Source organism: Poecilia mexicana, unplaced genomic scaffold (assembly GCF_051168715.1).
Source record: "Poecilia mexicana isolate PSO_F unplaced genomic scaffold, ASM5116871v1 scaffold_20, whole genome shotgun sequence".
NCBI lineage: Eukaryota > Metazoa > Chordata > Actinopteri > Cyprinodontiformes > Poeciliidae > Poecilia > Poecilia mexicana.
In genome coordinates this window covers 9,075,059-9,088,020 of record NW_028263389.1, presented here as the reverse complement: position 1 = coordinate 9,088,020, position 12,962 = coordinate 9,075,059, and the positions used below count along the sequence as shown (strand labels likewise).

The following is a 12,962-nucleotide window of genomic DNA, read 5'->3' as shown; positions in this document are numbered from 1 at the left end:
GAATTTCTTTTGTTTCGTGTAATGATGACGGTAACATCTATATTTTTGTGTAAATTTGGCATAAAGCTGGCTGGGTGAATATCTGGGGCTACTTCGCTGCATCAGGATCTGGACGATTTGTCTTCCTCTGCTGAGGAATTCTGTTATTTACCAGAAAATCCTGAAGGAGTATGTTGGACAATCAGTTCATGACCTTAAGATCAACTGCGCTGGTATTTTTTCAGCAGCACAATGATCCTGCAAGTCCAACTCTGATTGATTAAAAAAATATATATATTTTATAAATGTTTTAGTGTAGTTCAGTCAAAATCTGGACGACAAAAAATGACTAAGATGTTTGGATTTGACCGTGTACAGGACGTTTATTCTCAAAAACCCTTTCATGCAAGGAATGTACAAATGAATGAGTAAGATTCCTCTACAAAACCTCATTGCCAGATGCCACAAAAGCTTAATGGCATTTGTTGTGGCTGACTACGCTACAATCTGGGGCCAACAATCTGGTTTAGAGGGAATTACTGGTACTTAAATGGTTAGATTGCTTCAGAAAAATTTTTGTTTTTTATCCGTATGAACACAAGAAATTTGCAAGAGGCACCATATATTTTCACAGAACTGAACATGAAGGATCTATTGTTAAAATGACCTGTTCTAACTTTTCTGGCAAACAACAGTATTCTCAATAGATAAACAACTGAATCAAACTGAAATGTCAACAACTTGTTAGAAGTTGTTGACAACATTGAGGAATGGCACATAAAGCATCCGATTCTTGCCAAGTTACACTCCCCCAATTAGATGGAGAACTATGTGACTCATTTTTGATGCTTGATTAAGATCGCACAGCCTTTTTCCAAAGGGTGAAATATGTGATATAGCTTTAAAATGAAAGCAGATAGCACTTGCTCACATTCCCCCTACACCATGAAGCCACCCTTTAAATTATATCCATTTATCAGTCTGACAAGTGCATTTAAATGAGCCACATATAAACATAATTCATTTGATGTTGCACAGACGACAAAGAAAGCCCTGATTAATTTGTCTCAGGATCAAATTTAAAGGTTTTACATAAACAGTATTGTTTGCTTTGTGACTTTCATTCCAAAACTCCTGATTTATGACGCTACTGTGTTTGTGCTCTTTCTTATTTGTCCATTTCTCTTTCATGAACTGTAAGGTGTGTGTGTGTGTTTGTGCAGGCAGCGGTGATTGTTCCTACCTGTCTATGATTGCACACATGTCCAGGCTGATATTCTCAAATGCTCCCACTGTGCCTTTCTCCACTGCATGCAAATCAGCAGGTTGGTCGTCTACCAGGATCGCTTGCATGCATCCCTGAAAGGATCGCTGGGATGGTGGCAGCGGTGTTCGCAAAAAGTACCCTGGAAACAAGCAATGTCACCATATAATACAATACTGCAGAAATATTTTAATTGCTGCCAAACGTGGAAAGTGTTGTATGAAAGAAAAAAAAATCAACAAAGCTGAAGCCTAAAAAGCCTAAAAACACAAACAAAGTGTTTTATTTTTTTTGATCAACCGCTTCAAACCTTCAGCAGAGGTAGACATTAAACATACCAACAACATAAACCTTGAGAAGGAACAACAGACCATATCAGTGGCCGGTTAATGTCATTTTTCTTTTTTTACAACCATGAGCCTTTATCAGGATTCTGTCTTTAAACATTAGAGACAAGGTCTAGCAGGAGTCAATGGCCCATCCAGAAGAACCGCTGGGCCTTGACTGAATCGGGAACAAGTGTAGGACAAGTCTCTATGCTTATCCTTTCTATGTGTGCTGTGATCATACACACACACACACGCGCACACACACACACACACACACACACACACACACACACGCACACACACACACACACACGAGTGTACAAAAATTGAAACATCATAACCAGCGTTACTCCAACACATTTTGAGTACACTTTCCCATGGAATAATGAAGTGCCTCTGCAGAGCAAAGGCAGAGTGTTAATTTTGACATGAGAACCTAAAACTAAATCTCAGCTACAAGCACAGAGGTAAGTCATAAAACACAGCAGCTCAATGACATCTCCATCATACTGATGTTATAAGCTGTCATACACCCCAGCTTGGCCATCAGCCTCAAGGCCAAAGCATCAGAAAGGCTTACAGTTAGAGGCATATGTACACTGTGCACGTGTGTGTGTGTGTGTGCTTGCAAACATTATTCAAGTTCATATGGCTTACTAAAAAACAATTAATGCTTTGTAACTGTGTGCATGTTTTTGCCAGATTCGGCTCTTTCTTTGCATCTTTTTATTTAATTTCATGCCTAAAAAGTTCCTTCTGTCGTTCTTGCCATCTGTCTGTTCTTTTGCCACACCTGCCTGCTGTCATTTCTGAGGAGTGGGAGACAGGCAGTTGGAGAAAAAAGAGAGAGGACATGTGGAAAGTTAGAGAGAGGAAAGAGAGGGATAGATAAAGGGAGAGGAAGAAAGGGGGGGAGAAAGAAAGATGTGGAACAGAGCAACTGGTTGGCAGCACTTTTGAGTCCTGTAGATACCCTGTGAATACAAAGGATACATTCCTGAGTATGTGGAAGAATGGGAGATGTAATGCATGAAACTGTGGGTGGATGGATATGCATTGTTAAAAGGAACAAAGACGACATGGATTTGTTGCTTTGATGCTCCATCTAAGCCACCACATGAATGTTTACAAAGGTTACAACACATTTTGAATAGTTCACATCAAATATAAACACAAATTCACACCAGCAGTCGACAAGGAAACCTGAATCTGCAAGTTACCGCTACTACTATCTTTACTATCTGTATTTCAGTGCCAAAATATCCCGATCAATAAAACAGTCCTACTCAAGGAGGATCCTCACATACATTTGGTCGTACATTTAAACACACTCACTGTTAGGTACACAAAGCTACAAACAATTTCTAACTAAGCTGATTATATTATTAATCTCATTGTTCTCAAATCTGTGTCATTGTATGGTTTTAATTTGTTGCACGCGCAGACCAGAACACCGTTCAGCATCTGGAACAACAGCAGTAATCCCCTACAGTCGTCCTGGCACTCGTTCACAGCCTTCCTGTTGTGCCCAGAGAGCTTATTTTACAATACACTCTGGAAGAACAACAGCTCTTATTTTCCAGGCCACAGCCAAGGCTGCGACTAATTCAGAGACGCCATTTCAGAAGACGCAAACTGGAAATTTGCCAAAATACTCTGATGAGAAAATGTGTTTACATTTTTCAAGGAAGATTCGGAAGGGACAAAACACTACTCCCAAAAATATGAAGTGTCAGGTAAACATTTATTTTCTGGGACAATCTGTTTTTAGGTTAAATCTACAACATTTAAAAAAAATAATAAATTAAATATCCATGAGCAAATACAGATAACGTCGTACAGTTAGTGACGGTGTCAGGACCAAGCAGATAGATTTCTCCCAGACAAGAAACATTGTGACATTTCAATATCATTGCATGAGATTTCATTTCACATCTATTAAGCATTCAAAGATTCTCACTCTGATAATTATGGCAGAGCCTCATCATGTCTAATTCATCCCAAAATGATGGGGAGGTGGTTGCAACATGTGGGATTAGTGCATAAATAAAATTTTAATTCTAGCACTAAACGTTTTTTGGTTGTAATTTGTAAACAAAAATCTTAAGGGATAAAAAATACCAATTTTCAAATTAGTTTCCTGGGATGGTACTTTAAAAAGTCAGAAAATGATTTGCAATATGAGAAATAAAAAGATGGCAAAAGTTTCAAATGTATTTAATCATTAAAATGGCTAAAAGTAAAGTGATCCGAGATGTGATATCATTCATCAGATACTCCTATCGGTTGAATGTTCTTCAGCATCTTCTGATCAGTGTATCCGTAGGTCACGGTTCAAGCAGAGGAAAGAGCTTAGCTTTGTTTGGAGGTCTGTCTCTCCTGCCTCTTCAAAAATTTTATTTGTGGATGTCTTGGGTCACTAAATAATTTCTCAAGGCTTTAGGAATGAGAAACTATTTTCTGTAAAATTGACTTTGGGTTCTCAAACACAGGAAGGGTGGGGACAATGAACGACAGAAAGGTCTGGTGATCCTTGTGTAATCAAATAACTACATAAGTACATTGTCAAAGGTACTTGTTTTTAAAAGTTGTGGTGCAAACTTATGTTTCTGCTTTTTCATCCAAAGAGATCTGGTTTTGCGTGTGTGATGGGATCAATGCTGCTATTTTTTCCCCCAGTTTAAAAACCCAATCAGGCACATAATGCATATGTGTACCAAAACTATCTTAACAGTGAAAACACATTTCCACACCCTCTATTCCTTTAAATGTAGCTTCTGGATTATCTAACACAATACAGTCCTTCAAATATGTCCCAAGTGTTTAAAAAATGCTTTCCAGGATGAGATTACTTATCTCCCAGGTGCACTGAAGCCTACTAAATTCATTACATCACACTGTAAAGGTCAAGTAAAACTCCCTGTTTCAGGCCTTTTCTAAGCTGTGGAATATAAATCTCTCACCATCTGTATCAGATAAGTTCTGAATGAGCACGGGCAATTTAGGTTTTATCTATCAGATGAACATTTAATGGGGAAAAAACAACACCGTGAAGAACGCAGGCAGACACAAGTAGTACAATAGTCATTGCCGTCACCAAATTCCTGCTTTCTATACCATGATTAAGCTCGTCACCGTGCATGTCTCATTTGACTTTTTTTTATAATAAATGTGTTCAGCCAAAACACCACAAGTGAATGTAGAAAGCTATATCAAAACAAATAATAAAAAAAACTACAGTAATAAGAGCAACATGACAGGAAGAATGTCAGATTTGCTCAAATAACTTTTGTTTTACGAACACTCCTTCAGACTTGGTTTAACAGCAAATAGGCATTTAAAATCAGCTAGAAAGCAGATGCTCTTTGCAGATTCTTGAAATACGTCTTCCGGGGTGATTCAAAAATTCCCATGAGATTGCCTCTACTTTCACATAATAATATGGATCCAGATAACTCCAGTTCTATAATTGTTCATCAGACAATATGAAACAAGACTGGCCACACTCGCCTCACACCAAAGCCATCACTTTATTTTGCTCAGTCCAGGCTGCTATCATCCCAAATGCTAATTCTCTTGGCAGTTTGGCTGCTTTAGTGCTCACTGCTTTGCAAAGGATCTCCTCACTAGTAAATACCCAGCAACAGCTAGGTCTCTTACATATAAATATTGATGGGAAGGGGTAAACACCTCCATATTCACATCAGCTAGTGGCTGCGTGACAGAAAGAATTTAAGAGTTTTATAGGCGGCTGTTTAAATATAAAATGTATTTGCCATGTGATCAAAGAAAAGAGCTCTAAGACAAGGAGAAAAAAGTATGAGGTACAAGTTATAGGCTTCATGATATCATTTCTATAACTATAGTTATGAAAACAAATGCTAAGAGTGAGGTAATACTATGGTTTTCTTGACACTGAAATGAGGTTTTATACAATTTGTTGCAGTAATCCAGCAGTGTATGAATGCTAAGGGTGAGACTGGAGTACAAACAGTCTCACCCAATGCACTCAATGTGTTGTGAACTGAGCTAGCTAGTTTAACTGAATGTTTTCACGAGGCCTAATGGGGCAATAATAAGCCACAAAAAACATAATGAGCCATAAAAAAATGTAATAGGGTCTTATAAATATCATCTGCTGTTGGACTCCAGGTTTTGTGGTCAAGATGCTAATTTCACGTTGTGCCTAAAACATTGATAAAAACCAACCATTTCATTTCAATCACTGAAGTAGTATATCAAAAGCAGAACAAGTCATCTCAAAATTGCAATCACCAGCATCTCATTTTGATTCATGTCGTTTTGTTGCCATTAGTCAAACCCTTTATAGAATATTGTCACAAATTTGCCTCAAACCACCACAGGGCCAGCATGTTTTATCTCTACCACTAATGCTTAATGATACATACTTAACATGTATAAAGGATTATACCAAAATCATCCAATGGTTGGAGGCATGCCCAGATATGCCAAATTTAGTTTATTTCCACATTACATGCCTAAGTTTATATTAACTGGGAAATTTTCAGCTTACAGTCTCTACTTATTTGAAGTCACTTCACAAAAAAAGCCCAATCTATTTTAATGTAATTGTAAATAAATTCAACAGTCAAAGATGTGCACGTAAAATGCACTCCTTGTATCAAATGAATACATCTGCATTAGTAAATACATTTACATACATGTATTTAAGACTAATAAATAAATGTTTAAAAAAAGCATCTCACTATAGTTTAAGTACGTCTGAGATGTTATTCTATAGTCAAACAGCACATGAGTCAGCAAAGCGGTACATGTGGTGAACTTATCCCTTCTATCAGATGTTTCCCCCCAGGCTTTAAAGGCAACAGTTGTCAAACCATTAATAAAAAAAGAACAAGCACATGTCAGCAACAAAGTCATTCAAAGTGATTTACATGACCAATGCATAACATAGTAACCAAATATGAAGCAAGCATCAAATATACACCAGATATATTATTGTATTTGTTTTCAGAGGTGTTCCTAAGCAAGTGGGTTTTTAGTCTTGATTTAAAGAAACTAAGTGTTTTTGACTTTTTTGAATTTTTCTGGAAGTTTGTTGCAGGTTAGAAGAAGCAACCTGAATGCTGCTTCTCCATGTCACTTGAACCAGAAGGCCTGGGTACCAAAGACCACTCGGTTCTAACTTTCTTTGAATTCAGGTCTGAACCACACTTGCTTAGAATAGTCTTTGACTAATAATAACTGGAACATTATCATTAGTTGTAGTCTGGATTACAGCTTTTTGTTACTTTTCTTTATTTTCCCATTGCAGAGTAATGTGCTTTGTTGTCGTTTGTGTTTTTATCATGTAAAGCACTTGGAATTGCTTTGTTGCTGGAAGATGCAATGCAAATAAACTTGATCATGACATAGTGCAAATAAGACAAATAAAACTTTGTGTACGTAGTTAACAGCCAACTGTCACTGCAGGCCACTGACCATCCCTGAATTATCTGTGAACAGCTTTTATCCCAGAAGGCTTTCCAATAAAACTGGATGGAGTGTACTGCAACATCATTAAGTTTTTTGTTTTGTTTTGTTTTGTTCATATGTATACAATTTCTTTGTACCTGGGGCAGTGCAGGTGACAGATATTTTAGACTCACAGGAATTAAATACAGTGACCCCATTAAAATAAAACAAGCTGCAACAAAATTGAAGGGGTTTGTTCTTCACAAACCCCTTCATTTTTTGAATGAAGGGGTTCAAACATGAAGCCTTTTATGCTGCAACTAAAAGGCTTTAGTTGCAGCAAATATTTAATTGATTCCAAAATCCAGGAAACCTCGCATAAATATAAATAGAACGGGACCAGGTGCAAACGGTTTTGAGCCAACACTAATCAGGCTGTGATTTAGCACTGTGGTTGGACAATAAGCACAGACAGTTTTAAAAGGACTCAAAAGGTGACTGTAGTTCCTCCTGCTGGGTTTTTCTCTCGACATAAGAGGTTCCACTGAAAGCAAATGAACGCCTTAAATCCTTGTGATTTGAAGCAGATGGGTACATGGATGACTGAACCTACATAAATTACTGAGAGCAATTATCTCAGGTCTTGTCATGTATAGAAAAGAACATAGTCTCTTCATGACACAAAGGGGTCTCTGCTAATTGTGGCACAGTGAATGTAATGTCTCCCTTCCAGGAAGTGCTGATGAAAGACTGTTTGAGAGCTTTAGGACAGCTTAATTTGCCTGGCCTGTTTGACTCATCAAGTTGAGTGATCGGAAAGAATAATTGAGGGCAAGCTAAAGGCTAAACTATCTTTTGTACACTCGATATATTATTCTGTTTCCTCTGTTCTAGGATGAAAATTGCCCTCTGATGGTTTGCAGCGTTTTAAATAAATGCTCCAGATTTTCCATCTGAGGTCTAAATACATGTTCAACTGTGTGCTGTGGACTTTCATGGCTTTTGGTCAAACACCCACACATTCTGTTCAGACAAGTTAAAAGGCAAAAAAATAAAAAAAATAAAATGTGCACATTAGCCTACGCAGACAGTGCTTTAAATTGCTATTATTTGTGAAGTTGCTGTAAGGGAACTGGGGTTGTCCAAGAGTACTGATCAGTACAAAAAGTATACTGTACAAGTACATAATAATTATATATACTTGTACAGTATACTTTTTGACCACATCTAACACCTAAAATATAGAACTGAATTACCTTCTTGTGCACTGGCATTTTGCTAATGACTTATTTATATGATTCAGGTGTGTTCACCTAGAAGCTGCAGGACACTGGCCCTTGAAGACTGGAGTTTGACACCTCTACCTTAGAGAAATGTTTAAAAAATGAAGAGCAAGCTCAGAAGAACGGCAGCAATAGAGTTTGTGTATCACCCTGTTTGATCCACATGGCACTGGTTAAGTTTACACACAAATCAATGTGTCCCACTTGCTCAAATGGAGTCAAACCGTAAATTGATAACTTCACTAGCAAACTAGTTTTGCCAAACGATAAAACACAGAAACATTACTCATTGTTTTCAGGAAAGTATAAGCAAATGTTAAAAAGTAGAATCATGTCCCTTCTGCATTCTAAAATATTAAATGAATTTATAGTATATGGCCTTCATCTGCTGTACTAAATTTACCCATTTCACTTCTGTACCTTTCCTGAGTAATTCTAGATGACTCTAGTTCAGTAAATGAGATGCAGTGCTGAATATTATCTGAGATTCTTAGGTGGGATAAATGCACTAACGTGGTGATAACACCACGGACATCATTCAAGAAGAGGGAGGCCACATCTGGACAAAAAGCCAAAGGGTATGACTGTAGCAGTTCTGGTTTTAGTTTGATTTGCAATTAAATTGTTTGGCACTGTTAAAATCCATTTTAAATTCAGATTTAAAACTTCAACAAAATAAACAAAAAGTGATGCTTGGTGTGAATGGGTTTGGAAAGCGATGAATGTTTGTTTTTGTTTTGTTGGATTCGGCATTTCCACAAGTGTCTTCCACAAATCCCCTTCCATGTCTGAAAATTGGTGTCCTAAGAATTGCTTTGTAGTAATAGTCAACAGTTTTGTATCCCCTGCAGCATTCAGACTTGTGTTTACCACCGGGCTCCCAGCTCTTCAGCATTCATTATGTCATGTAAAATTAACAAGTAAAGCCCCAGTCCCAGCTGCTGCTATTTCCGCCTTCGTATTACCTCTGCCAGTGGGGAAAAGCCCAAAAACAAATATTTATTTTTCTCTGAATTGTAGTGATGCATTACATGTATGAATGGATGTTTTTTCTGAAATACATTACATATTGATTTCATAAATTGTTGTCACACTTTAGTTGTTTTACAATCTATATATAATGATCATTTTGCTTATCCTCTCTTCTTCATTTGGTCTAATTTGTTAACTTGTTTTCTCTATAGAAATGTTTTAATCTCTTCAGGTCGCTACTTGTGCATAGATCCCCTCCTTTGCCATTTCTACATTTGTCTTTGCAGCTACAGTCTTCTTTTATCCATCTTTCTGGTATACTCTCTTCAAGGAGTTAAGACATTACAGAGATCCTCTCCTCTCAGCCTCTATTGATTCACAGCTCTGCTTACTAAAATCAATCAATCACCAATTCAATCAAAATAGAGACTGGAGATAAGAAGAAAATGGGAGCGGAAAGAAAAGAGAAGACAGACATGGAGTAAAAAGAGAAACTAGATTGAAGTATAATAATGAAGAACTTTTAAGGGTTTAAATGAAAGCCATCGAATGAACCCTTGATTAAAATGAATGAAAAAAAGGAAGTGGAAAAGCTAAAACTGGAGATACATTCACACAGAAAGCTGCACATTGAAAAAAAAGATCTAAAAAAAAAACACTGTCAATATGCATTTGATGCATTCACCAAACTTCAGCAAAAAATTTAATCAGACAATGTAAAAGAATCTTGATGTGTGTGTTTGTGTAAAGTGCCCTGATGCTTATTGACTAGTCTGAGGAAAAGGTTTTTCTTGATTGAGGAGATGGAACTGTGCCAGGGAGAAGAGACTAAGGCATGATGGGGCAATCAGAGCCACACTTTCTCTCTCAGTTACTGTAATTTCATACAGAGCCTCCTAGCACACACATCGTTTGGCAGACAGATAACGGTGTCTGGCGTCATTAACCTGGCATGCTTCTCGTTCATACAGATTAAAGATGCTGCCCATTCTAGCTCTGGATTAATCTGTGGTGATTTTGTAGTTTCTGAGCTGTTTTCACTGGAGACGATATCCACTAGTAGCAAAATGTCAACAAAGCTGAAGATGAAAAGACTAAATTTAAGTACTGCAGTTCGTGGCAGACCTGTCTTAGACTGTGGGGATTTTACAATATAAGAAACAGAGTGCCTTTAAAAATTATTCACCTGCCGCCCCATACAGTCACATTCAAACTACAAACTTCTCCTTTGTGGGCTTTGATGTGAATAATCAACACAAAAATAGTACATAAAAATGAATTAGAAGGAACATTAGTGAACAAAAAACACTTGAAAGGGCAAAGGAACACAACAGACGGGAAAGATTTAGAGACATTTAAAGTAAGACTCGCCCATAAAACAAGATTTCTAGCTTTCAATATCTCACAGAGCAATGTTCAAGCCTGATTAACCTGAAAAAAAGATTAATCAAAACCTGGTTGCCCACTTAAATTGACAGACTGGGCAAGCAGTGCATCAGTCATGGAAGCAGCAAATAGCTTCTTGGAAACTTTGGAGGAGCTGGAAAGATCCAAAGCTCAGATGAACAGTGTGTTGATGAAACATCTATTTGTCTCCTCCAAAAATGTAGCCTTTATTGAAGAGGAGCAAGAAGAAATAAATTCTTTAAAGGTCCCATTTTCAGTTTGCGACACACCAAACTGTAGAATATGCTGCCAGATCAAAGCAAAAACACATCTTTTCCCTACTTAGAAAATGCAATATTTTGGTTATCACACAAAATAATAAAATATGCAATGTGGCTAAATGTAAGCAAAATTAAATAGGAATGAATACTTCTGCAAGGAACTGGATCTTTTGAAGAGGCATTAGAAAAAAAGAGCAATACACAAATATTTACATAAATGTTTATGTTTTTTTATATCGTTTGCTCATTTTGACATTTTGATCAAATTTAATCTTCAATTTACAATTAAAAATAATTGCTTAAAATAAAACATGCTTTGAAACTACTTTTTCTGAAAACCTAGAAAAAAAAGGAGTTAAAAGTGAGATTTCAGTCCTTACTTTTCCTACGTCTTATTCTTGGGTGTATTCCTGTCAGCTGCTGTGGGGTAATGTGGCAGTGAATGTGGCCTGGAAGAAAACAGTGCACTGTGCACGTCAACCCTGCTGTGATGGCGTTTGGGTCACCCTTACCTCCCAGGTGATAGGTTCCTCCTGTGGTGATGCTGAGAGGCGAGGTGGAACGCACGGCAGACACTTCTTCACCGTCCACTGTCAACATCGCAAAGTTCTCTTTGGCGACCAGGCGTACGGCGTGCCACTGGCCGTCGTTGAGGCTCGAGCCTGGTGAGTTCGAGAAGACGTGACAAATATGTCTTTAGAAAACACAAGAGTTATTTTTTTTTTTTTTTGGGGAGATGGGCTGGTAAATATTTCAGAAAGAAAGTAATGTCATTTCAAATAACTAGTTACTGCAAAATATGTGTCAGGATTGCCGTCACACTAAAACTTGATGGATCATTACGGATTTAGCGCATGGATAGTCAAAGTAAGAAAAAAAAAAAATCTTTCAGTCATGTTTGTATCTTTCTCAACATCTACTTTGTACAACATTCATTTTTCTTCACGTTGAAGGCATTTTTGTTTGTCTGGCCATCGTGAACCTAACAGCACTTCAACTTGTACCACAGATACAGTTGCACACATTTTCCCCTCAGGTCCTCTTCCTCCTTTTCAATCCCATATTCTTCCTCAGGCACCTTCCAGTCTCGGGGCCTCTTTGTCTTTAACGTGTGTCGTTCTCTGTGTACATCAGAGTGGTGTGCATGTGTGTGCTGGATGAATACAAGGTATGTGTTCTCCTTTTTCCTCCTCTCCCTTGTAGCTGTCCATTAAATATGAGTGATGTTTTAGCAAGGGGTATTACTAGTGGAGCTGAAAGAGAAGCCCACTCACTCTCCTCACCCTCTCTTCTATGTATCACCTTCAGTGACACTAAGACCGATCCGTTCTTCCATCCTCGCCTGCATCTTTGCACCTTTGTCTTTCTTTCTTCTGCATTTAACTTTTTCCTTCTTTTTTTTCTTCCCCAAGTATCTTTGTACCCATCTCCTCTGTCCCTTGAGTACGGTACAATTTTAGTTTTTCAATTGTATTCAGCTGAGTGCTCGTCTGACTGTAATATATCAATATGCAGCAAAAAGTTCAAGGTACGGTCATCTGCAAATCACCCTCAGTAGCGAGGTCCTCCTGCCAATCAATACACATGGCTTGACATGCTGCCTATGTCAATAAATTTGAACCATATGTGTAAGAGCATCTGCTGCCTTTTGGTAGCTCTTTTACTTTGTGCTTGGCAGGATATGTATGAGTCGTCAGCGCTTCCCAGACACACATTTCCCTTGTTTATTTCTTCCCAGAATGCACTTGACGACCCTCGCTTTCATAGCAGCAGGGAGTCCACACTAATCAACCCTCCTCAGCAGGGGGTCCAAGTGTGTCAGTATATGTGTAGATATGTATGTGGTCAGACGGTATCCAAAGAAATTAAGAGCCAAAATGCCCGCCTGCTGTGAGTGTGATCACAGTGGGCATGCTCAGGCCACTGCAGGTTGTATATTCAAAAAAACAGAAGAATAAAGGCAACAGTGTTTCTTACTGCTCTGAAAAGACTGTGATAATGATATTTTTTGGGTGATTTCTGAAGGTTATGA

At 37.9% G+C, this 12,962-nt stretch overlaps 1 protein-coding gene across 1 annotated transcript in view; it reads right to left on the bottom strand.

The window, feature by feature from the left end:
- LOC106921924 (contactin-associated protein-like 2) overlaps nucleotides 1–12,962 on the bottom strand; it is a 132,189-nt gene that overhangs the window by 93,154 nt on the left and 26,073 nt on the right. The window contains exons 8-9 of the mRNA XM_088001638.1: nucleotides 11,443–11,592; nucleotides 1,223–1,385 (exon numbers count right to left, since the gene is read on the bottom strand). Of these exons, the coding sequence (XP_087857764.1) occupies nucleotides 1,223–1,385; nucleotides 11,443–11,592 (313 nt within the window). The remainder of the gene's footprint in view (nucleotides 1–1,222; nucleotides 1,386–11,442; nucleotides 11,593–12,962) is intronic.